The sequence below is a fragment of the Gopherus evgoodei genome, chromosome 3 (assembly GCF_007399415.2).
Source record: "Gopherus evgoodei ecotype Sinaloan lineage chromosome 3, rGopEvg1_v1.p, whole genome shotgun sequence".
Classification (NCBI taxonomy): domain Eukaryota; kingdom Metazoa; phylum Chordata; order Testudines; family Testudinidae; genus Gopherus; species Gopherus evgoodei.
Window position 1 is genome coordinate 116,221,440 of NC_044324.1, and position 27,562 is coordinate 116,249,001.

Sequence of the window (27,562 nt, forward strand, 5' to 3'; positions counted from 1 at the left end):
CTGAAATTTCTCAGGCTAGAAGTCTTCTTAGTTTTTAAAAACATCTACATCAAAATCCATTCAGCATTTCTTTGTGAATGAACACAAAAATGTACAGTGTCAATTTCACAGGTTTTGTTTTTCAATTCAGATCATACATAAACATCTCGGTTTTAAAAGTTTCGTATGGAATTTATGTACTGCATGAAATCATAAATGAGGATTAGCACCTTTACCTTGTTTGAACAAATCTGGATGCCAGATCGAAACATTCATATTTCAAAATAGTTTTATAGGCAAGCGAAGTTGGATCTTCTCCTTGCTTAATATCAGAAAGACATAGCTGTGGTTTATGGGTGCAAGAATTTTAAATACAACACTCATCAGCATATACAACTGCATGTTGTTTCTCAAACAGATTATTACATTTATAAAATTAAACAAGGTAAAAATACAAATAGAAACATGTGCATTTGTTTCCTGAAGGGATGGACAAGAAATATATGTAAAGATCGCTGCTGAATGCCATTCCTCCCATGAAACATTATCCCTCCTTAATATTTAAATGTACTACATACCAAGCAGATTACATAATTACAAAACGCTACTGGTATAACTATTATCATTGTGCGCATGTTTTACATTGTGCTGATCAAAAGCCTATTAAAAATCAATTAAATGGCTCCCATTCACTTCAACAGGCTTTTGGTCAGCTTCATAATATCTAAAACCTGTTGAACTTTTCAAACTATACTAGTGTGAATAGTGACCTTAAATAATTTAAAAAACTAAGGAGGTTTGACCTGCTTACTTCTAGAAAGGTAATACCAGAGAACACTTTGACAGCAATCCACTTTTTTGTGTGTTTTTATTATTTTGAAAAATGTCAAACATTTGATATGTTACCAGGTGGCTTTAGTGCAAACCACTCTGCTTCTGCTTTGTTATTTGTAAGCAGAGTTGAATATTTATTTTTCATTTGGGCATCAGTGAATAAAATTACACAAAAATCACTAGCCTGGAATCAGACTGGCATGGGTTGGCAGTGGTATTGTCAAATCTCATAAGCTAAGGCTAAGCAAAGCTGGGACCCAACACTATTTGGATGGGTGATCTCTCTGGAACAAACACTTTCATGCACCAGACTACAGCAATCAGTTGCTTTCCAATGACATCACATCCTGTAGTTTTGGCAGCAATTGTCCTACTGTCTTGGACCTCATTTTAACATTGTAACATTTAACAAATATTATACATTTTGAATATTAATATGTTAAAAATGAAGTTTAATCACAGAGTCAAGAAATTCAGAATCCAGGTTCCCATAGCAACCTAACTCTGCTCTTATGTAACTACATTTCATTAGGGCCTTTTACTACATAACAATATCCCCCTGCCTGAACTCTTTGAAAATACCTGATGTGGTGCTCTTCAGTTTGGTGTTTTATGAGCCCAAGGCACAGATGTGTTAACAGTATCCAGAGATGATGTAAACTAAGATAACCGTCTCAACACCTCCCTTCAATTTGATGGCAGAAGACTAACAAGGGCTTGGTTCCTTCCCCTCCGTCCCAGGGAGGGGCAAAGTAGCAGCGATCAATCTCCAAGCCTGAGGGAGAAGTAGCAGGGAAGAAAGGAAGCTCCTTCTCCTTGCCAGAAGCCAGGAAGAAAGGAAAGTGCAGACTTAAATTTGTCAGCCAGTGAAAGTCTAGTATGACAAATGAAGGCACCAGACAGGTACATGGACGGCACCAGAGTATGAATTCCGGAACTCTTTGCCTTTATTACATTGAAAAAGGGGAAAGAGTGGGAGAAGTTAACTAGGGCATCACCGATGGATCTCTCAACACTTCCCAGCCCCATATCTTTCATATTAGCTTCTAGCTAATCGGTGTGACACACATTTTTTAAGCCTGGGACATATGTAACATTTTGTATTATTGCAGAGATCTGGTGTGACCCTATAACATTGCCCACACGTAGGGTGACCAGATGTCCCTTTTATTTTATTTTATTTTTTTAAATAGGGACAGTCCAGTTTATATAGGTGCCTATTACTCTCCACCCCGTCCCATTTTTTTCCACAGTTGCTATCTGGTCACCCTACCCACACATGATGGGCCCGTTTTAATATTGCTATGGGAACCTTCACTTTCAGTCATGCAAGTCAGACTATTCAAACATCAAAAGATGAGAAAACAGTGTTAAAGCTGGACCAGAAATCTCACTGATGAGAATTTAAAAAACAGCATTAAAGTAGGTTTGTTTGTTTGTAAATAAATATGAAGTAATTTTTTTCTTCTGATGTTCATTACCAGCCCTTGGAAACATGAAACCGAAATCTGTTTCCTTATCAAAGTTTCCTCAGCTGTGTGCATACACGGATTTGTTTTTGTGGGGTTGCTTATTATAAGTAATTAGCAGCTAGCACTGAAGCATTAGCTTAAAGAAAAAGAGTTATAGTAAAAGCGAGTAGTAGTTCCCACTGACTTTGATATCTTGAAGCTTGTATATTGGGCTGAGGAGCATAAAAGCACCTACTTCACACTGCAATATGGTTTTATATATATAAATCTATTAAAGATAGAACTGGAAATTCATCCCTGATATAACTATTGAAAGAAAACCACAGCAAGCATGAATTTGGACCATATATTTTTCTTTCATTAAGTTTCCAGGACAGATGATGGATAGAAAATGGAAGAACAAGTAGTTAAGACTTGACAGAACAAAATTTAAGCACCAACTGCATTTTCTTTAAGCTACAGTGGGAAAACTTTCTATTGTAAATAGCTGACAAGCATGTCTTGTATGTGCACTGTAAGCCTACGTCTACAAGAGATAGTTCAAGGCTAAAGTTCTGCACAAATATATTAACCCAGTAATAAATTTAAGTGTATGCAGGGTATTTGCTGAGTCGTGCGTGATCTAATAATGTTGACTGTGAAAAGTACCCTATTAAATTACAGTCAAAGGCATAAATAAGAAATGGTGAATCTCAATTAACTGAAGTGGTTAAGGGAACTGAAACAAAACAAACAAAAATATGGCAACAAAATGTTTCTCCATTCAAAAGGCAAGCCACTAACACAGACAAATATTTTCTGCAAACCAAATCACAAGGCGCTTTTACTCAGGCCCAATCCAGTGAGGTGCTTAGTGCCTTCAAGTCACATTGAAATCAATGGAAGTTGAAGGATTTGGCACTTTGCAGGTATGGGACCTTGGTGCAGGGACACTGTCTTCATTGAATAATACACAAGGATAAACATTTTTTTTTTAAAAATTCCTATACACAGAGACTGTCTCAAAACTCTATTTCCACCGACAGGTGGATGATGTTCCAAACTTTTCTCCATTGACTGCTCTTGTTCAAATGGCTGCACTAACAGAACATAGTGTCGCTAACGCCAAAGATAATGAAATGGTGGCACTAGTAACAGACACATGGACAGGCTAGCAAGAAGCCATCTGTATAGACTTACTTTGTAAAAAATTTTATAGAAACTCTTTTTATAAGTTTCTTTCTAACACAGAAACTCATTCAAACTCCGGGACAGTTTCTAATTCTTACCTAAAACCTTCTAGCAGGGATCAGCAACCTTTCAGAAGTGGTGCACCAAGTTTTCATTTATTCACTCTGATTTAAGGTTTTGCGTGCCAGTAATATATTTTAACGTTTTTAGAAGGTCTCTTTCTAAAAGTCTGTAATATATAACTAAATGATTGTTGTATGTAAAGTAAGTAAGGATTTAAAAATGTTTTAAAAGCGTCATTTAAAATTAAATTAAAATGCAGAGCCCCTCCAAACCAGGGGCCAGGACCCGGGCAGTGTGAGTGCCACTGAAAATCAACTCGTGTGTCGCCTTCGGCACGCATGCCATAGGTTGCCTACCCCTGCCTTAGAGCCATTCTGTGCGTTTCAGTGTGAACCTCGCACATCCATTGCCTTTCACTGAGAGTTGTGCAGGTGTATGTGATGGCAGAATGTAGTTCTTAAAAGTTTAATGCAACTTTTTGTGAACAAAGAGTTATACTACAGAAAGCGTCCCTGGAAGCTGATTTTGCTAGCTAGTCAAAAGCAGCCACCCTCTCACAAATGTGATACTAGACCACTTTCAACAGAATTGATGACAAAGATGTCAATTCTGCCTGGCTATTTCTTAAGACAATAAATGGGCTGATTCAGAATTTTAAGTTATAGTTATTATTTAAAAGAAGTATCAGAGGGATAGCCGTGTTAGTCTGGATCTGTAAAAGCAGCAAAGAGTCCTGTGGCACCTTGTAGACTAACAGACGTATTGGAGCATAGGCTTTCTTGGGTGAATGCATCCAACGAAGTGGGTATTCACCCACAAAAGCTCATGCTCCAATACGTCTGTTAGTCTATAAGGTGCCATAGGACTCTTTGCTGCTTTTATTTAAAAGAAGGCTCTGAAGGCAGATGTGAATTTATAAAGGCACCAAGTCATCTAAGGCAGTTTTTCTGCCCTCCATATGAGAGTTCAGCGCAGCAAAGCTGGGGATTTACTCATCTCTCTATGGCAGAAAGAACTACTTCTCCCCCTCTGGTAAATGTCATCCAACACACCTGACATCTGTTTAAAACTGCAGAACAAGCTGTTTCTTTTGGAGTGTAAGAAACTCAAATATGCTTTTAAGAACTCAAAAGCCAAGTGACAAAGCCAGGCTCTCTAGTGGCACATAGAACATAACTATATAAGTTACTGAATTTCTCTCCAAGTTCTTAGCAACAGCTTTACTGCCAGCATCTTACCTCTTAGTACCGACTTGAGGTTCAGCTTGGCTTGGCGATGCAGATCCTCCACACAAGGTGGCCTCGTGGAGGGCAGGAATACATTTTCCTGCTGGTGCCAGGGAGCAGTATAATGGACTGTCCATCTACTTTCTTCATCTAGGTTGGAGACAGCTGCAAAGAAAGAGCGGGAGAATGTAATGCAAAAATTAAATGCAGTTGAATGAGGACTATGAATAAATGGTGGGAAGGAGTGGGAACTGAGGATACTAATATAAAAACAGACTGGGGCTCTTCAGATTTCACATTGGTATAAATCAGAAGCAACTCCATTGACATTAATAAGATGACATTAGCTTTACACCATTATGAGTGAGAGCAGTCTGGCTCACTGCCTTTACACATCACAGCACGACACATTGGTCACATACTGGCCAGGCCACAGTAGCACCTGGGCAGGATCCCAATGGCCACACCTAACTTGCCAATACATTTGCATAAAAATATATTAAAATAAAGCACTTCTCAAGTTCAAAATTCTTTTAAAACATTATCCAGTAATAAATCAACTACTTAATTAACAAAAGTACACCCACAATATTTACTTATAATTTATCTTCCCTGAAAGATAGACATTACTTGTTATCTAAAGTTTGCTATCGATATAAACTTTTGTGGTTGAACAGTGGTACCCCTCACTCTGCAGGGACAGGAAAAGGGCAGCTGGGGTATCACTCCTCTAGCAGCATTTGCCCTTCAGAGCATATGCTGTGCATCCAAATCTCCAAAGCAAAAAACTACAGCTGTGCCTGTCTCCCAAGCACCTGTTATGCTGACTCAGCCAAACTGTGTTGGTCACCTGGCTGTTCTCCATCCTCTTGTCCCTGTTTCTGAGTTTTCATTACCTCTCATTTGTTGCAGTTGGGAATAGCATTTAAATCATGCCGCTCTTACTACAGTATATATAGCAGCACCACCTAGCATTGTATCATTATTAAGCATGAGAAATGTAATGCCTTGTATAATGGCAGAGGAGCTGTACAGGCTATGAAACACAGTGTGAAGGTGACGGCTTCCTTACATCTGAAAAATGACAGCTTTCATCACAGCACACTGCCTAGAAGAATAATTTCAATTGTAAAATAATTGCATTGATTAGTTAAACAAAATAAAGGAACTCATAAATTAACTTCAGAATCTCGAGACAAAAGTATGCTACAAGAAATGCAGTAAAAGAGGAGTCATTTTTCGAGGCTTTTAACTGAATTTCCTTATGGTTTTCTGGTTGTTGTTTTTTTTTTTTTTGTTGGAACATTCACTTGCTCATACATTTGCTTGGCTATGTGGTCTGGCCCCTCCCCTCTTCTACCTACTTTCATTGTACTGGATGTGATCGAAAACACCTCATGCAGCAGGGCAGACAATGCTGACATGGTGTATGGCTGCATTCTCTGTCCTTGCTAATCAGAGGTCAAATCCAGATGATAACGAACAGACAAGTCACTCATTATCCGATCACAATGTCAATCATCCTAGAATTATAGGAAACAAAAGGTACATTGGATGACTGACTTACCAGGAAAGAACCCCTACCCCTGGTATTTACCTTACAAAATAAGAAAAGACAGACACCAGCCATACTACTGCCCAGCTCTACTCAGTGCCATACTAAGAGCAGTCTATTGCTTATCTAGAGCATACTAAAACCACCAAGATGTGCTACACGTACTCAGACAGCCAGATCAAATTCAACTAGCCTGTCTCAATGGATTAAATCTCACCAGCTAAATATGCAAGTAAATCAAGTATCTCAATGATTTTTAAAAAACGTTTATGACTATAATGATATTACACAATGAAACAGCACCATAAATTTCTGCACAAGTTCAGCAGTTGTACAGCTGGGGCTACCAGAAGAGGTTAGAGTAATACCTTGGCATACAATGATGATATATACACAGAGCAGCAAGTTACACCAAGAGGCTTTCAAATCTCATAATCAAACAGCTTACATTAAATGAAAAAGTTTTGCTTCTTCAAAGCCATTTAGAGCAGTGGTTCTCAAACTTTTGTTCTGATGTCTCCTTTCATATAGCAAGCCTCTGGGTGCGACCCCCACTTATAAATTAAGAAAAATTTTAATATATTTAACACCATTATAAATGCTGGAGGCAAAGCAGGGTTTAGGGTGGAGGCTGACAACTTGCGACTCCCCATGTAAAAATCTTGTGACCCCCTGAGGGGTCCTGACCCCCAGCTTGAGAACCCCTGATTTACAGGGACAAAGGAAATCAAAGTAAATTAACACTCACTCACTCTTACAAAGAAGCAGATGCTCAGGAACATTGCCTTCGCCAACGCTGCCTCTGCACAGTTTGAAACATGCAGTGAAAGAGAAATGTACAGATTTTCCAATAAAGTTTCTAGAAGGTATATATACACATACTGAGCTTTCCTACTCAAATTCCAACACTTTCCAGAAAGAAAACTTGCATGCACACAACTACTTACTCTTCTTCTTGAAAAGTTTAATTAAAGATTTCAGCTTTGTGTTGATGAACACCACCATTTCCAAAGTGTCTATCTGTGGTCCTGGAGTTTAGATCCCATAGAAAACAGGAGCAACAAGCAGGTGGCTGGTTTTCAATTTGTACTTGCCAAAGCTCTGCAAATCCTACTAACTTTGTCTCTTCCTACACCCCTTCTTTCCTCCCCCCCCCGCCCATTTTGCACAACAGTGAGGTTGGCCTTATTTTCCTGGCAGTTAGAGACCATTAACAATCCCTAACCTGAACGCCTCCTTCTGAAACATAATCCTGGGGGCTGGGAGCTGCTAGTTACAACTTGTGAAGGAAGAAAAAAAGAAAGCCAACCGTTCATATTTGCATTGAACCAAGCTCAGGTTTTTTAACTCAATGCTCATTCATCCAGTTCACTCCCCAGCCAATCAACAGTTTTCCTCTCCTGGTTTCACTCCACCACAAACAGTGAGAATTGTAGATAATTTCCGTTTTCACTGCTCTAACAGGATCTTCCAAAATCATTTACAGTTTAGCAGAGAGAGAAGTGGATATTTTCATGTCCCTCCTTTGTATAGCCCAGGCTACTTGTGACTGTATGGAATTTGAATTGGCTGGGACAATGAGGCTTTCAACTATTGTTTCCCAAACACGCCCCCAATCCCTTCCTCCTATTCCATAGGCAACATTTATGAGCAGCAAGACTCTACAACTGAATCTCCATGGAGCTGTAAATGAGGGCTGCATTCTCGTGTAAATCAGGATGCCCTTCTTTCCCCCTTCTCTTCTCTTCCCCGCCCCCGTTTCTTAATGTCCCAAGACATGCATTTTAATTGTCCTCATCACTGAACTTTTCTTTGCATTTCCTTGCTCTCAAAATACTTACAATTACAATAATGGAAACAGCCCAGCAATATTACATGTTGAATTTCATTCAGTCACATGCTGAGCTGTCCTGATTAGGATCAACTTGGAAACTCCATTAACAAAATTAATAACAAGCTAACCAAATGATTTCTGTCTAATAAAGAAACTATAATTCAACAAATGACACCAGTACAAGAGCCTGACCTGAAAAGGCTTTTTGAAATACACTTTAACCTCATGACTTTAAATATTCCTGCACATAAGCACATCTACTTTTCTATTTAGAAGTGAATTACTATTTTACTGAAGTTAAAGAGAAAATGCTAAGTACCCCCATCAATCTGCTCAGCAGGGCATGCCCCTCACACAGTGCTAAGATTCAAGTAGCAAGTTCTCCTTTACAAAGCAAGGCTCCGCAATTGCCTTGGGTTAACAATGAAAGGGTTTTTCTTTGGGGGTGAAATATAGTAGCAGCAGGGGTGTAAGTCTGCCCCAAAAGCTGCCGCAAGTTCTAGCCTTCACAGTGCAGCATGCAGAAGCAGGTGTTCTTGAGAAGCATCCAATTCCCAGCACTGCTGGTTTATCTCAGAATCACAACTGTGCAGAATGGAAGCGATAATATTTTTAATTCATATGTTGCCTCTCAGCCAAAAGGGCCCATAGCGCTTTACAAACCACAAGTGTGTTTAATATCACAGCCACCCGGGGGACAAGTCCCAGAGGCACTCTGTCTGGCTCACCACTGAAGCAGTCAGAACATCCTCGAAGAGAACACACCACAGTGGCAAGTGCTTCAGTGCTTGAAAGGATGCAGCATGCTTTTCTCCCAAGCTGGCACACAGCTGATGCCAAAAAGGGCCGGATGTGCCTCGAACTTTTTCAGCCTCTCTTTGGGGAATGTAGCACTACCAGTGATACTACGGCTCCCCAATCTCCCCTTGCATCCCAGACGTGCAAGGACAGGGACTGAGGCATCCCCTTGTGTACATGAAAGGTGCCCTCCACCCTTGCTCACCTGTGCAGTGTCAGCCACATTCTAGCCCTACACAAATCACTAGCACTAGAAATATGGCTGCCTAATGGTTGAGGACAAGAGTTGGACAGACAACCAGCATACAGCTCATTTGAAGCAGGTGAACCTCTACCGTTACGAGTTCCACGTCCTCGGCTGTCAAGGTACTGATGAACTGCATAGTACTCATTTTACCTGCCATGGAAGGATGAAGAGACTGAGGGTATGTCTACATCTAAAATTTTGCAGCGCTGGTTGTTACAGCTGTATTAGTACAGCTGTATAGGGCCAGCGCTGCAGAGTGGCCACACTTACAGCAACCAGCGCTGCAAGTGGTGTTAGATGTGGCCATACTGCAGCGCTGTTGGGCGGCTTCAAGAGGGGTTCGGGGAACGCGAGAGCAAACCGGGGAAGGAGACCAGCTTCGCCGCGGTTTGCTCTCGTGTTCCCCGAACCCCCCTGCAAACCGCAGGGAAGGAGACCTGCTTGCACGGAGGTTCGGGGAACGCGAGAGCAAACCGGGGAAGGAGACCAGCTTTGCCGTGGTTTGCTCTCGCGTTCCCCGAACCACCCTGCAAACCGCAGGGAAGGAGACCTGCTTGTTCGGGGAACGCGAGAGCAAACCGGGGAAGGAGACCAGCTTCGCCGCGGTTTGCTCTCGCGTTCTCCGAACCACCCTGCAAACCGCAGGGAAGGAGACCTGCTTGCTCGGGGTTCGGGGAACGCGAGAGCAAACCGGGGAAGGAGACCAGCTTGATTACCAGAGGCTTCCTCAGGTATGCTGGGATACCTGCTTATTCCACGGAGGTCAAGAAAAGCGCTGGTAAGTGGCTACACTTGATTACCAGCGCTGGATTACCAGCGCTGGATCCTCTACACCCGAGACAAAACGGGAGTACGGCCAGCGCTGCAAACAGGGAGTTGCAGCGCTGGTGATGCCCTGCAGATGTGTACACCTCCTAAGTTGCAGCGCTGTAACCCCCTCACCAGCGCTGCAACTTTGTGATGTAGACAAGCCCTGAGCAAACTTTCTGGGATTTCAAGCAGGGTGCACCTGATTTTCTGGTAAAGATATGCTTCTGGAGGGGTAATTGAGGGTAAAAGAGGGAGAAAAGTAAGCAAGAGAAGCAAATTATATCAGCAAAAGTTTGACTTTGCCTGTATAGCTCCATCTACATGAGTGACTTCTGCTAGCATAGCAATATCGGTCAGGAATCGATATAGCTTGCTACACCCCTGACCAATAGAGTTAACCTGGAAGAAATCTGAAGTGTAGACCTGGCCTAGGTACTGGACCAAATCTAGATTAACTACGTAACATCAGAATTATGTTATTTATCATCTGATGGCTGAAGGAAAGAAAATGAGTCCGCAGTCTCAATCCTGTTCCTAAAGAACAGGTATCCACATACCTGGAAATAACCACCATTTTCAGCAGCACCCTTGTTCGCAGTCTCTGCAGAGAAGTGAAAGACTGAATAAGCCTGGAGATTCAACATCGTACCACCACTCAAGCCTCTCCAAAAGCACTTCAGCAGCGAGACAGTGTCATGAAGCTTATATTGTCACTGCCAATGCTGTTCCTGTCCTATAGATAAGGGATTTCAATTTCCAAATCCAGCACATTTATTAATAGTAAATGCAACTATAAAGCAGGGGTAAAAAGCAATAACTGTTCCCACCCAATTAATGTTTGTAATGAAGCTCTAACACCCAAGCTTAAGCATCGAAATATGGATACTGGGGGGGTGAGGATAGAAACCTTGGAAAATTTTGAGTGGTGAAAGCAGCTTCCTTCCTCCTTCATTTGAGCTGCCATATGTCTCCACTAAGCATAAGGTTGCTCTCATAACTGCCTCTGACATGTTGAAGGCTCCAGTGTGACAGAAGGTCTATGTCTCAATCTCACTTACACAAAGCAACCTCTGTGTTATTTCCAGTCTCTTGTCATCCTTGGAAGCAAGATTCTGAATTTTCCCCACAAATCTTGGCTCCAAAATGACAACACAGTCAACGACTGCAATCCGTCATATAAACATCCTTCTTCCTCGGATGGATATTTAGTGGCTTCTGTGAACTTAGTATATTGTCTCAATCTAGACCAGTGATACTCAGACCTCAGTGGTTCAGGAGCCAAATTAGTGATCAACATTACCCAAAAGAGCCACAGTAGGGTGAATTCATTGTTTCATTTACCATAGTACCATATAGTCACATTTAAACGGTATGACTGGGAAATATTTTTGTACGTCTTCTCACAGCAAAATGACTGACCAAATATTAAAATTTTATCTTCTACAATTGGTTAATAACATAGGAAAAGAATCCTGATTGGTTAATAACTTAGACTGGGTAATAATTATATCACACAGTGTTTCAATATCATGTGCTGCAAAGAGTCACAGGAGACACATTGAGGAGCCATCCTGTGGCTGCCGAACCTCAGCTTGAGTATCCCTGTCATAAACAGATAGCTAAGGGTTAATGTCTCTTTCACCTGAAACACCTGACCAGAAAACCAATCAGGAAACCGGATTTTTTCAACTTTGGGTGGAGGGAAGTGTGTGTCTGAGTCTTTTGTCTGTCTGCCTGTTTCCTCTGAGCTTTGGAGAAGTAGTTCTATTTTCTAGTCTTCTGTTTCTAAGTGTAAGGACAAAGAGATCAGATAGTAAGTTCTATGGTTTCTTTTCTTTGGTATTTGCATGAATATCAGTGCTGGAGTGCTTTGATTTGTATTCTTTTTGAATAAGGCTGTTTATTCAATATTCTTTTAAGCAATTGACCCTGTGTTGTATCATCTAATACAGAGAGCGCATTTGTTTGTATTTTTCTTTCTTTTTTATATAAAGCTTTCTTTTAAGACCTGTTGGAGTTTTTCTTTACTTCAGGGAAATTGAGTCTGTACTCACCAGGGAATTGGTGGGAGGAAGAAATCAGGGGAGTTCTGTGTGTTGAATTGCTAGCCTGATTTTGCATTCCCTCTGGGGGAATAGGAAAGTACTTTTGTTCCAGGATTGGGAACGGAGAGGGGGAATCACTCTGCGTAGTTTCACAGAGCTTGTGTCTGTGTATCTCTCCAGGAGCATCTGGAGGGGGGAAGGGAAAAAGGATTATTTCCCTTTGTTGTGAGACTCAAGGGATTTGGGTCTTGGGGTCCCCAGGGAAGGTTTTTCAGTGGGACCAGAGTGCCCCAAAACACTCTAATTTTTTGGGTGGTGGCAGCAGTACCAGGTCCAAGCTGGTAACTAAGCTTGGAGGTTTTCATGCTAACCCCCATATTTTGGACGCTAAGGTCCAAAATCTGGGAATAAGGTTATGTCATGGTGTAGCAGCGGTGGGATCTAGACAGAATCCAGAAGCCAGTAGGAATATTATATTTTTCTTTTCTCTGCTAAGGGCTTTTTAGCAGAGAGAAACAGTTTGGTTTTAAAAGGGACCCAGAGAGAATTTTTTTTTTTTCTGCTCTCTCTAGCAGTTTGTGGTTTGCATGTTAAGCGAGAAGACTGTTGAGGGTCTTTTGTCATGCAATAGCCCTCCCATTAGGTGGCAAGTACCAGCACTTATATGCATGCAAATAAAGTGGTTTTTCTGGTTTCCCTTAATTGAACATTAGCTAGAGAGAGAAAGGGAAAAAAAACACTGTTGCTAGGCAGACTTCAGGAGGCAACAGAGCCTGCAGTTCAAAAGAGAAACACCGGAGGGCACCCCAACACAAGAAAACAGGAACCATGTCTACCAGGACAAAAATGGAGGCCGAAGACCAATTCAAAGAAGCTGAACACAGGCGAGAGATGGAAAAACACAAACAGGAACTAGAAATAAAACAAAAAGAGATGGAGATAAAAGAAAAGGAAGAAAACATGAAACTGGCAGCCTTCCAAAGAGAACAGGCAGCCCAAGAGGCAGCACACAAAAGAAAACTAGAAGAAGAAGAGGTGGCCTACCGAAGGAAACAAGCAGAAGATGAGGCGGCCCACCGCCGAGACATGGAAAAACACCAAAAAGAAATGGAAAAACAACAAAAACAAATGGAAAAAGAAAATGAAGAGAAGGAAAAACAGAGGAAACATGAACTGGAGTTGGCAAAAGCTGGGCTGCATGTGCCAGCCACCCCTAACAACCCGGCGCCAATTATTGCTCCACAGCACAGAAAATTTCCCACCTACAAGGCAGGTGATGACACCGAGGCCTTCTTGGAAAATTTTGAAAGAGCCTGTCTTGGGTACAGCATCCCCGAAGACCAGTACATGGTAGAATTAAGGCCACACCTCAGTGGACCTTTAGCAGAGGTGGCAGCTGAAATGCCCAAGCCGCAAATGAATGACTATAAACTTTTTCAAACCAAGGCCAGATACCGGATGGGGATAACCCCAGATCATGCCCGTCGGCGCTTCAGAACCCAAAAGTGGAAACCAGAGGTGTCATTTCCCAAACACGCCTACTACATTGCAAAAAACTATGAGGCCTGGTTAACAGGAAACAACATTCAAACCTTGGAAGAAGTGAACCTCCTCATACAAATGGAGCAGTTCTTGGATGGTGTTCCTGAAGACATCACACGGTACATACAAGATAGAAATCCCAAAACTATCGCTGAGGCGGGGGAGATTGGAGCCAAATGGATGGAACTGGCAGAAAGCAAAAAAGCTACTGTCAAGGGGAACGATTACCCCAGGGGGCACACAGACCATAAACCCTACAACCGAGGACAGCCAAAGACCCTACATACCACCCAAGTAAAGCCACAGATACCCTACTCTTCAACCTCACCAGTCTCCAGTAACTCACCTCGGCCCAGTGACCCATCAGATGGAAGATGCTTTAAGTGTAATGAACTGGGACATATCAAGGCCAACTGTCCCAAGAACACCATGCGAGTGCAATTCATTACACCACCATCACCCCAAAGATCCCCAGGCCCAGATGCCTCTCAAATACCCTTGGAGCGAAGGGAAAATTTGAGAGTGGGCGGAAAGAAGGTTACTGCGTGGAGAGACACGGGGGCACAAGTGTCAGCTATCCACCAATCCTTCGTTGACCCCAAATTCATCAACCCAAAGGCCAAAGTTACAATTTACCCCTTCATGTCACAAGCTGTAGACTTGCCTACAGCTCAACTGCCTGTCCAGTACAAAGGCTGGTCAGGAATGTGGACTTTTGCAGTCTATGACAATTATCCTATCCTCATGCTACTGGGGGAAGACTTGGCCAACCAGGTGAGGCGGGCCAAGAGAGTGGGAATGGTTACCCGTAGCCAAACCAGGCAAGCTTCCAGACCCATTCCTGTTCCTGAGCCGTCCACAGAAGCCCCGTCTGTGTTACCAGAGACCCAGACAGAGGCAGTGGACCTGGATTCCATGCCTACCACTGAAACAGCCACAGCATCTCCAGTCCCAGGCCCGGAACTGGAACCGCAACCAGCACCAGCAAGTGCAACCACATCTTCAAACTCAACGCCAGAGGGCGCCAGCAAGCCAGAACTGGCAGAAGCAAAAGACAGCCATACCCAAAAGGCTCAGCCAGAGCCTGAAATACCCTCAGGTGCACCAGCGGAGAGCGGTTCACCAGCAACGGAAACAACCCCATCACCTACATCGCTTCCAGAGGGACCAAGCCCAAGTCCCCAGTCTGAGGAAGAACTGGTGACCCCAGCCTCAAGGGAACAGTTCCAGGCTGAGCAGGAAGCAGATGACAGCCTTCAGAAAGCGTGGGCGGCGGCACGGAGCACCCCACCGCCTCTCAGCTCTTCTAATCGATCCCGGTTTGTTATAGACCAAGGACTTTTATACAAGGAAATTCTTTCTGGTGGACACCGGGAAGAATGGCAGCCGCAAAAACAGTTGGTGGTTCCAACTAAGTACCGGGGGAAGCTCTTAAGCTTAGCCCATGATCATCCCAGTGGCCATGCTGGGGTGAACAGAACCAAGGACCGGTTGGGGAAGTCCTTCCACTGGGAGGGGATGGGCAAGGACGTTGCCAAGTATGTCCGGTCTTGTGAGGTATGCCAAAAAGTGGGAAAGCCTCAAGACCAGGTCAAGGCCCCTCTCCAGCCACTCCCCATAACTGAGGTCCCATTTCAGCGAGTAGCTGTGGATATTCTGGGCCCTTTCCCAAAAAAGACGCCCAGAGGAAAGGTTGGCCCTCTGACATCCTTACAGATTCAGGGTCTAATTTCCTGGCAGGGACCATGGAAAAACTGTGGGAAACTCATGGGGTGAATCACTTGGTTGCCACCCCGTACCACCATCAAACCAATGGCCTGGTGGAAAGGTTCAATGGAACTTTGGGGGCCATGATAAGAAAATTCATCAACGAATTCTCCAATAATTGGGACCTAGTGTTGCAGCAGTTGCTGTTTGCCTACAGGGCTGTACCACATCCCAGTTTAGGGTTTTCACCATTTGAACTTGTGTATGGTCACGAGGATAAGGGGCCATTACAGTTGGTGAAGCAGCAATGGGAGGGGTTTACGCCTTCTCCAGGAACTAACATTCTGGACTTTGTAAGCAACCTACAAAGCACCCTCCGACACTCTTTAGCCCTTGCTAGAGAGAACCTAAAGGATGCTCAAGAAGAGCAAAAGGCCTGGTATGACAGACATGCCAGAGAACGTTCCTTCAAGGTAGGAGACCAGGTTATGGTCTTGAAGGCGCAACAGGCCCATAAGATGGAAGCATCATGGGAAGGGCCATTCACGGTCCAAGAGCGCCTGGGAGCTGTAAACTACCTCATAGCATTTCCCAATTCCTCACTAAAGCCTAAAGTGTACCATGTTAATTCTCTCAAGCCTTTCTATTCCAGAGACTTACAGGTTTGTCAGTTTACAGTCCAGGGAGATGATGCTGAGTGGCCTGACGGTGTCTACTACGACGGAAAAAAAGACGGTGGCGTGGAAGAGGTGAACCTCTCAACCACCCTGGAACGTCTGCAGCGGCAACAAATCAAGGAGCTGTGCACTAGCTTCGCCCCATTGTTCTCAGCCACCCCAGGACGGACTGAACGGGCATACCACTCCATTGATACAGGTAATGCTCACCCAATCAGAACCCCACCCTACCGGGTGTCTCCTCATGCCCAAGCTGCTATAGAACGGGAGATCCAGAACATGCTACAGATGGGTATAATCCGCCCATCTACCAGTGCCTGGGCATCTCCAGTGGTTCTGGTACCCAAACCAGATGGGGAAATACGCTTTTGCGTGGACTACCGTAAGCTAAATGCTGTAACTCGTCCGGACAACTATCCAATGCCACGTACTGATGAGCTATTGGAAAAGTTGGGACGTGCCCAGTTCATCTCTACCATAGACTTAACCAAGGGGTACTGGCAAGTACCGCTAGATGAACCTGCCAAGGAGAGGTCAGCATTCGTCACCCATACGGGGGTGTATGAATTCAATGTCCTTCCTTTCGGCCTTCGAAATGCACCCGCCACCTTCCAGAGGCTGGTAGACGGTCTACTAGCTGGACTGGGAGAATTTGCAGTTGCCTACCTCGATGATGTGGCCATTTTTTCAGACTCCTGGCCCGAACACCTACTCCACCTGGAAAAGGTCTTTGAGCGCATCAGGCAGGCAGGACTAACTGTTAAGGCCAAAAAGTGTCAAATAGGCCAAAACAGAGTGACTTACCTGGGGCACCAGGTGGGTCGAGGAACCATAAACCCCCTACAGGCCAAGGTGGATGCTATCCAAAAGTGGCCTGTCCCAAGGTCAAAGAAACAGGTCCAATCCTTCTTAGGCTTGGCCGGATACTACAGGCGATTTGTACCACACTACAGCCAAATCGCTGCCCCATTGACCGACCTAACCAAAAAGACCCAGCCAAATGCCGTTAAGTGGACTAATGAGTGTCAAAAAGCCTTTACCCAGCTTAAGGCAACGCTCATGTCTGACCCTGTACTCAGGGCCCCGGATTTTGACAAACCATTCCTAGTAACCACAGATGCATCTGAGCGTGGTATAGGAGCAGTGCTAATGCAGGAAGCAACAGATCACAACTTCCATCCTGTCGTGTTTCTCAGCAAGAAACTGTCTGAGAGGGAAAGTCACTGGTCAGTCAGTGAAAAGGAATGCTATGCCATTGTGTACGCCCTGGAAAAGCTACGCCCATATGTTTGGGGACGGCGGTTCCAACTACAAACTGACCATGCTGCACTAAAGTGGCTTCATACTGCCAAGGGGAACAACAAGAAACTTCTTCGTTGGAGTTTAGCTCTCCAAGATTTTGATTTTGAAATTCAACACATCACAGGAGCTTCTAACAAAGTTGCTGATGCACTCTCCCGTGAGAGTTTCACAGAATCCAGTAGTTAAAAAGTGTTCTTAAAATGTAAAAGTCTGTTAGTTATATACTTAGTAGTATATGTAAAGGTGCATGTGTTGTATTAATCTGTTTATTTTCAAGTTCTACAAGGAAATTGCCGCCAGTGAGCTTCCCCACTGTCTGCAATTTGGGGGGCGTGTCATAAACAGATAGCTAAGGGTTAATGTCTCTTTCACCTGAAACACCTGACCAGAAAACCAATCAGGAAACCGGATTTTTTCAACTTTGGGTGGAGGGAAGTGTGTGTCTGAGTCTTTTGTCTGTCTGCCTGTTTCCTCTGAGCTTTGGAGAAGTAGTTCTATTTTCTAGTCTTCTGTTTCTAAGTGTAAGGACAAAGAGATCAGATAGTAAGTTCTATGGTTTCTTTTCTTTGGTATTTGCATGAATATCAGTGCTGGAGTGCTTTGATTTGTATTCTTTTTGAATAAGGCTGTTTATTCAATATTCTTTTAAGCAATTGACCCTGTGTTGTATCATCTAATACAGAGAGCGCATTTGTTTGTATTTTTCTTTCTTTTTTATATAAAGCTTTCTTTTAAGACCTGTTGGAGTTTTTCTTTACTTCAGGGAAATTGAGTCTGTACTCACCAGGGAATTGGTGGGAGGAAGAAATCAGGGGAGTTCTGTGTGTTGAATTGCTAGCCTGATTTTGCATTCCCTCTGGGGGAATAGGAAAGTACTTTTGTTCCAGGATTGGGAACGGAGAGGGGGAATCACTCTGCGTAGTTTCACAGAGCTTGTGTCTGTGTATCTCTCCAGGAGCATCTGGAGGGGGGAAGGGAAAAAGGATTATTTCCCTTTGTTGTGAGACTCAAGGGATTTGGGTCTTGGGGTCCCCAGGGAAGGTTTTTCAGTGGGACCAGAGTGCCCCAAAACACTCTAATTTTTTGGGTGGTGGCAGCAGTACCAGGTCCAAGCTGGTAACTAAGCTTGGAGGTTTTCATGCTAACCCCCATATTTTGGACGCTAAGGTCCAAAATCTGGGAATAAGGTTATGTCAATCCCTAATGGACATGTTCCACATCACAAAGCCGTCACCACCATACTGGCACCCCAAGAGTTATCTCAAGACTGAACAGGCATAGAGGCTAAAGTATCCTCCAAATGTGTTTTCTCAAGGTCAGGGGTAGAAACAGAAAGGTGGGACAGTTTGGGGAAGCTTATGCGGTTACCCTCACCCCAATAGTTGAAGGGCTTCATCCTCCAGTGCTGTCAATCTAGCAGTCAAAACACCAGCCCTAAAATTAATTTTTTTTTTAAATTAAGAGTGAGTTATAGTAGGACGAGAAGAACACCAGCAACAGCAGGGTTCATGTCACAATCCAAATATCACAGGGGGTAGACCCATAGTTAGGCTGCAAGCCTGGACTTGGGAAAGACAGGTTCAATTCCCTAACGTGCCACAGACTTCTTGTGTGACCTTGGGCAAGTCACTTAGTCTCTCTGTATCTTATTTCCCCATCTGTCAACAGGGATAACAGCACTTCTCTACCTCACAGGGAAGTTGTGACGATAAATCCCTTAAAGGTTATCAGGTGCATAAGCCATATAAGTAGCTACTCTAAATACAAGTAGGTGTTTGGCAAGTTCAAAAAGTTTGATAAGATGAAAGTAATCATAGAATATCAGGGTTGGAAGAGACCTCATGAGGTCATCTAGTCCAACCCCATGCTCAAAGCAGGACTAATCCCCAGACAGTTTTTTGCCCCATGATCCCTAAAAAGTCCCCTCAAGGATTGAACTCACAACCCTGGGTTTAGCAGGCCAATGCTCAAGCCACCCCTCCCCCAAAGCAATATGATGAAATGGTAAGGGATATTTTATTTGATGAGATCATTAATCCAAGCTGCTCCTCTGGTCCTACAGAATGAAACAACGCAGGTTATTTACTGGGGGAGGGCAGGGGGGTTCAGAGCACCAAGAAAAGACAAGTAATTTTAAAAGAACATAATCCAGTATCACAAGTGCCTATTCAAAACCTTGCAAGCAGTGTGCAGAATCGCTGGAAAACTTCTGCTTCTCTGTTTTTTCACCATATAGAAGTCTCTCTGCATATTCAATTTCAGGCAAGTTGAACAGTGCTCTTTTTTGGCTACTGTCAACATAGATTATTTTGTTTTGTTTTAAAGTCTGCCAATAACATTGCAACGGTAGCACTGTAGTTTCTGATAAAGGACATGCACATGTTTTAAACCTTTGAAATACAGAAGGGTTGTAAATGAGCTGTATATGGAGTGACTGAAACAGTGCACCCATCCCCTTCTTTAGAATTAGGTTTCCGGCTGACCTGTTCCATGACAACCATCTGGGACAGTCACCCTCTGACAATGACAGCCATATAAGAGGTCTGTGCCTGTGAAACTATCTGGAAATATTTTGTTTCCTCAGAAATATTTAAGGCAGACCACTGAGATAGCTCCCTTTATTATCTAACTTGCATTCACTTAACACATGGAATGCTGTCCCACTGCTACCAATCTTGTGAAAATCGGAAGCTTTAAGAACCAAACGTCAAAACTAGACAAAACTGGAATGTTTATAAACGGGTTTACAACATATCTGCCAAAGGCACTACAGCAATTTTGCATGATGAGAACATTTTCAAGAAGTGTTGAATGTATTGTGTCCTCTACTATTCCTGCTTATCATACTACATAGGACTGTATTATGCAAAACTCAGAAAATACTTATAAATAAAGTATTTAGTCACCATTTATTTCCGTGCAGGCGAGGTTGAGTCAACACCCCAAACTACATACACCATGAAGTTCATGCAATGAGTGATGTGCCAAGTACCAGATGTACTGGCCATAGGCTCAAAATATAAATGTTAAAAGTGTAAGAGTTAGCCACCATATTGTTCAGAAAAAAGAAACAACAGTCACAGATGCTTTGGAAACCTTTTAAAAGGAGAGTTTTAAAAGATACAAATGCCTGTTTGAACAGGGAACTGCATTGCGAAAACGATTACAGTGTATCTCCATTTTACATTTAATAAGTGAAATAATGGAGGAGAGATGTATATTTCCAACATCAAATTGCATGTTTTTGCTCTTCAGAGACATGCCAGTCACCAAAAAATAAAATATATCAGTGCTACTCTTCTGCAACTCTTATGTCCATTCAATATGAAGTGGTTTCCACACATATCTGAGGAAGGAGAGTATATATAGTATGACCATAGGCTCAGGTTAAGTATACTACTTAGAACTGCTCTCTGAGTCATCTCTCCATCAATCCCTTTAAGCAGGTGTTGCTGACAGAAGGAAACAACAACTAGGCTAAATCAGAATGTCACCCACCATATACAGTCTGAGCACATGTGCCCTGGATCTCCAGTGAGAGAAACAGCAAAGTGGGCCCAATCTTGCAAAGTGCTGAGAGCCTCCTCCAAGATACAGGGTGTTTTCCACTTCCATTGATTTCAAAGTTGAAGGTGCTCAATACTTCACAGAATTCGGCCCTTAGACAGAATAGTTCTTTCTTTCAGTTAAAAAAGGCTCTTGTAATAGACTAAGGAATACCAAACAGCTCAGGTATGGGAAAGAGTGTCTAGCCATGTCCAGTTTTATTCCAATTCCAGTCACCTTCCCTCATGCCATCAAATATTTGTAACCTTGAGGTGGATCCAAAAGGCTGTTTCCCTTTAGCATTAATAATTTATAAATTAGAAACGGTTCTTTCCCCCTTGGAGCCAATCATGTCTGGCTAGCTCAGGGTATTTTTCCTGAGAACAAAAGTTAGTAGTTCCCACCACAAAGGCACTCCCAAGTGGAAATACATTCAGCTGCCCTCCTATCTTGAACTCAAGTTGCTCACAATGGCTTCTTTCAAGACAATCTCGCTCTTCATGAAGCACGATACTTCCCCAGCTACTAACAAATTATAATAATTAAATCTGGGATCAGGAGAAGGAGAAGGGGGGGAGAGGGAGAAGTATTTTATCCAAAAGCAGATATAAAAGAGAGGTCCATGCCTCACTTAACCCACAGGGGAACCATGCCCAAAGGCTCTCTCCACATAGGCGATTACCAAGCAGGTATTGATTTAAAAGATATCACAACAGCTCCCTCATTTATTCATGCTCATAGGGGATTAGGAACTGCAAATTCTGGAAAGGAGGTCGGGGGAGGTGAAGAATGAGGAAGATGAGAAGGAGAAGCAACATGAGGGTAGATAAGAAACAGACTTTGATCATCTGATTATCCTATTTAGGTCACAAAACAAGAAAGTTATTTCACTTCTTCAACAGTTCAAAAATCTTCCCTCATATTCTCCAGCTATAGCATATAACAAAGTTGCCAAAGAGAGACAGGCTTTTAAGGCAGAGCTGCACATAGGAAAAATATCAGTTTCTTCAAGTAGGATCGTCTCCAGTCAAATATTGCAAGAATATGAAGGAGAACAGAGAACATTTAGCTACTGTGCAACTTTTTAATGTTTTGTTTTAAATTTAGGTGTGCATTTTTCTTTGTTCATTCCTGACCTTAGTTAAGAGAACATTAGCTCACAGAAGTTTGTTTTTTCCCCTGAGAAATATCTTTTTAGATTACATTGGAAAATAGTCTTTATTGTAAATTTCAAAAGTTACCTGTGGTTGATTGTGAGCCTGGGATTTGGTTTATAGAATTGATCAGAATCTAGGATGGCAGTTGAAGAAAAACTAGTCTTTCCAAAATCTTGATCTCCTTCAGATTTATCAGATAAATTCAAGTTTATTGGTTTTCCTCAATCAATGCTAGTGAAAATAAACTATCAGATAGAAAACTTGGATTGATCTTCTACCTTGGTCTTTTTGTTTTTTTTCTATTGTAAGAGATTTTGGGGGTGAGTGGGGGACCAACAAAGTTAATCACAAAAACTTCATTTCTGAACTTTTGTCCCACGGTGTCCCTGCATTCATTTCACAAGTCACATTTGGCAGCAGCTATGTATTTGTCAATCTGTAGTAACATCCAGACACCATTTTAAACTAATCCCAGGCCATGTCTACATCTAAAATTTTGCAGCGCTGGTTGTTACAGCTGTATTAGTACAGCTGTATAGGGCCAGCGCTGCAGAGTGGCCACACTTACAGCAACCAGCGCTGCAAGTGGTGTTAGATGTGGCCACACTGCAGCGCTGTTGGGCAGCTTCAAGGGGGGTTCGGGGAACGCGAGAGCAAACCGGGAAAGGAGACCAGCTTCGCCGCGGTTTGCTCTCGCGTTCCCCGAACCACCCTGCAAACCGCAGGGAAGGAGACCTGCTTGCTCGGGGTTCGGGGAACGCGAGAGCAAACCGGGAAAGGAGACCAGCTTCGCCGCGGTTTGCTCTCGCGTTCCCCGAACCACCCTGCAAACCGCAGGGAAGGAGACCTGCTTGCTCGGGGTTCCGGGAACGAGAGAGCAAACCGGGAAAGGGGACCAGCTTCGCCGCGGTTTGCTCTCGCGTTCCCCGAACCACCCTGCAAACCGCAGGGAAGGAGACCTGCTTGCTCGGGGTTCCGGGAACGAGAGAGCAAGCTGGGGAAGGAGACCAGCTTGATTACCAGAGGCTTCCTCCTTCCACGGAGGTCAAGAAAAGCGCTGGTAAGTGTCTACATTGGATTACCAGCGCTGGATCACCAGCGCTGGATCCTCTACACCCGAGACAAAACGGGAGTACGGCCAGCGCTGCAAACAGGGAGTTGCAGCGCTGGTGATGCCCTGCAGATGTGTACACCTTCAAAGTTGCAGCGCTGTAACTCCCTCACCAGCGCTGCAACTTTCTGATGTAGACAAGCCCTCAGTCTCTCTGTGGGTGTCTTGCGGGGGACACACTTCCTGCTAGTTTCACGTATTTAAAAGTCATAGAAATCATTTGGATAATGTACCTCCATCTCCACTCTCTACATTGCTCGTCCTGACAGTTATAGCTATACATGGACCAAGTGGATTTTTCATAGAGTGGAGAGGCGGGAGATCTGAGTTCCACTGACTTTCTGTGTAACCTTCAGGTAAGGCATTGAACTATGTGCTCTGAGAGAAACACCCTCTGTATAGTGGGGGTAGTGATACCTCTCCAGTTTTGAAAAAAGTGTTTTGTGCTGTATAGATGAAAAAGATGTGTAGTAATGATGATATTTTGCATTTACAGTACTGCCAACTGCATGATCCAAAAATCATGGCTCAGGCCCTAGCAACATCATGAGCCTTAAAAAAAATAACACTTTGCCATTAGGTATTGGGACCTTTAGGATACACATTTTCAAGATATTTTTCTGCAGTAATGAGGACTAGATGCCTACTTTATGTAAATAAAGGATGAGATTCCCAGGGAGTAACTTCATTCCAGCAATTAGGGTTTTAAGAAAGACAACAAATATTGTGAGACACTTGATAAAAATCAGGAGAACTGGCAACATTGCTTTAACACAAGTACAGTCTCCCTCAGATAAACAAAATAATTTAGCTAATGTAATGTACTGACTTCATATAAATATGTGACTTTGTGTTGTGAGAAAGTGCACGGAAGAATCATAATTTACTTAGGATGCCACTGCAAACTGAGGCAACATCCATCCTCAAGTGTCGGCAGAAAATGTCTTTTGCTGGTCAATGGATGCATTGATCTCATGGCACCAAACACCAAAAAAATTGGAACACAGAATTTAAACAAGACTTTTGTGTGGGCCAATTCCTCTTAATTAAAATGTCCCTATGATGCCCTTAAAATGAAAGGTTAGTCCCATAAACATTCACTGTTAATTTGCTGAACTTTAAAAAAAAAATCATCATATAGATGCCAGGGCCGCATTAACCTTTTGTGGGCCCGGCACCAAACATATTTGGGTAAATGGAGCATGGCATGGGGAGGTCAGTTCCCAGAGCGAGGGGTATGCCGGGGCAATGAGGCATGGCATGGTGGGGTGGCCTCATTCCACCCAGCCCAATGTGAGGGCACTGTTTACAAACCGGCAATCACCAGACACACAGTGGCTCACCTGACCCTGTGCTGCCAGCATGCCCCTTTCCCTCGGGGACGGACCTGCACGCTGCCAAACAGCCTCTTCTCCCCGCCTCCCCCTCCAAAAAACACCACCTCTCTCACACACACAGGAGAAAAATCTCTTTTGTGAAGTATTCCAGCTTTCACATCCTTTTAGCTCAGGAACAAGAAAAGTTTTTCTCTAGTCCTCAAACAAAAACATGCAAGACAGAACTTCATATTCCTGATATACAAAGTTAACAAAAATAAACAGGGAATACAGGTAGGTGGGAATGACGCACCCTTAAAAAGGAAGGTTAACTGTGCAGGAGGTTAGAAGGGGGACAGACACTCTTATCCTCATTAGTAAAATACAACTATATGCTAACTAACAAAACTATTAAAATTATTTACAATCTTTTACAGGAAAGTTGAGCCAAAGAAGCTAGAAGCTACCAAAACAGTTCTTCCCACACTGTAAGCGGGAATTGAAGAGGCAGTCTGTCTGTGCCGCCACTTATACCCTTAGCTTGCAGCACAAGAAGGCATAGTGCACAGGTGCAGAACAAGAGACAGTTATTGAAGAATTTCTGGTCCTGGGGGGCATGGAGCACATGCACACCCACAGTGAATAGCCATAAGAACTAGCACTCAGAGAAGAATTATAATTGATGCCCAATTAGCTCATGACATTTAGACTCAGTGAATGTACAAAATGCCCTTTTTGTATACCAGTACTGTAAGTTCATTAGCAAGAACAGAGTTAATAACAACAACAACGCAGCATTTATACAGTGCTTGATCTCTTCAAAACAACCTGGAAACCTTAACTAATGAATCCTCAAAACATCCACATAAAGTGGCTAAGAAAGCCCTTTTCACAAATGGGAAAGAAGAAAGAGGTTGATAACTTGTCCAAAACCATACTGCAGATCAGTTACAGAGCTAGGACGACAACTTGAACTGCCGATTCTGTTTAGTGCTCTGCTCACACCTCTAAAACAAGTCTGCCCTTTAAATGTTGTCTTACCTGACTAGGGTGGACACAGGCTGGGCTGAAGTTGGTTATAAAACATTTTTACAAAAATATGCTATCAACTTACATGGGGCCAACCCAGCAAGCCTTCTCTACATGGGACCGCTAATGACTTAAATGGAAGTACTGTGCCTGGAGGGACTGGTGGGTTCAGCGTGACTAGATATTGTATTAAGACAGTTTCCTTATTAAAGTACAATTACAATTTGAGTAAGACTCACTTAACTTCAAAAATATGTCCCTTGTCCTTCAGTCCCCAACCTAATACACAGTGGAAAATCCTTCATAAGCTTTTCAGGTATATAAAAGGCATTGCACGAGTGAAAATTTAAAGTAATCCAGAATTCAGTCTGTCTTTAAAAACATTCATGCCATTAGATTTGCTACTTATATTTTAAAACCTCGCAACCTACATGGTCATAGCATCTTCATCATTTCAGTATCAAGTTAATAGGTGCACTATAGACAATATATATGACAGAAAGACATTAAAAAACCCTTGAAAATTAACAGCTCAATGACCTTTTACAAGGCGTGGGGAATTCACCAACCACATGAACTGAAGCTGCAGACACTCAGCATCTCTAAAAGTCAGGTCAACATTTCATAATGTGTGGGTAATTTCAACATAGGCAAAGAGCCTTAAGATGCCCACACGTCAATATATACACTATGATTTCAAGCCTGACAAGTCCTAATTAGAGGGGAGCTATATACCACACAAACGTGTATACAGACAATTCTGTAAGGACTCTAAAGTAATAATATAATGACAAAAATTTTCAGCTAAGACAGAGTTCACAATAAACTGTATTGTGCAACTCAGTTATTTTAAAAAGATAAATCCTTCATTAACAAACAAGTTGAAAGAAAGGCAAAGAATTACCAGTAGTTAACAAAGAAAGGAGTAAACGTTGGCACCTTTTAATACAGTTTTAAAACCGTAGCATGTTCCTCTTCAGGTTGTATTTTAAAGCCAGATACAGTGGTCCAAATTCTACTCTCACTTACTAATGTGACTAACAGGATTGCTAATTCTACATACCAACATTATTATTAAACAATTTAATCTTATACTTAAATGACCCAGGGCAACAAATTAGACACTAGTTATGGCAGTGAACATTACACAAAAGTAGGAGCCACATTGTTAAAGTATGCTGGTTTTTAAATAATAAATATTTTGGTCACTAGCACATACAAAAGCCAGATTAGAGTAGTTAATCAGCAGTCTCCAGTAGACTCAGGGGGAGGTTTGACTGCTAAAGGAGCATGTTCGATGAGAGCGTTTAAAAAAAAAATCAATGGTGCAAACGTGAATGAAGTTTCCACCCTGAGGAAAACTTAATCAATAAAACCTCAAAAATTTTGTTTTTTAATGCACTGTGATGTGAAAAAGCCTCTGATTTCTTTGCTCAAATTTACGGATGATGAGAAAGACATTCTATTCTTCAGCAACTTTTATTAAGTATTATGAAATATAGTATTAGGTGAAATACAGGATCTCTGGAGTTCACAATCCACGTGACAGAAGTGTCACATGACAATATCCTTATTTTATAACTATGTAGACAGTTATCTAGTGCAAAAACACCCTCAAACACACAAACATCCCCAATGCATACACTAGTTATAAGGAATTACTATTTTACATACAGAGTCCAAAAATCATGCCAAGTTCATTACAGACCCGTAAAGAGACATTCTCCAATCTAATTTGCTTATCACAGCTGGTTTGATTCATGAGTAAACTTTGTAAAAGGATTTTGAGTATAGACACCTAAAATATCCAAAAAAATTCCCAATGTTTAAGATTCTAGAACAGTGCCCATTCCAGGCATCAAGAGATGCAACAACCCTTTCTCTGTGCATGCTTTGAGAACACATTTTTATGCAACACCGAAGAGCACTATTCCCTTCTGATGAATGAATCCCATTGAAGACAAGGTAGATAAAATAATCTTCACCAACATCAGACACAAGAGAAAAACCTGCACTACACTACAGCTCTCCCTTGGTAACTCTGGGGCAAAGTGTTTGGTTTACAGCAAGTTAAATATACTGCTACAAAACTCTCTTATTTGTTGTGCACTGAAAGAGGGCGTCTGTCTCTGATTCCGTTTA

General features: G+C 42.6%; 1 protein-coding gene across 8 annotated transcripts in view; it reads right to left on the bottom strand.

The window, feature by feature from the left end:
* Positions 1-27,562, bottom strand: part of NHSL1 (NHS like 1) — a 272,172-nt gene that overhangs the window by 58,453 nt on the left and 186,157 nt on the right. For all 8 annotated transcript variants that reach the window (XM_030556415.1, XM_030556422.1, XM_030556418.1 and 5 more), the window contains exon 2: positions 4,757-4,909. In XM_030556415.1, the coding sequence (XP_030412275.1) occupies positions 4,757-4,909 (153 nt within the window). The remainder of the gene's footprint in view (positions 1-4,756; positions 4,910-27,562) is intronic.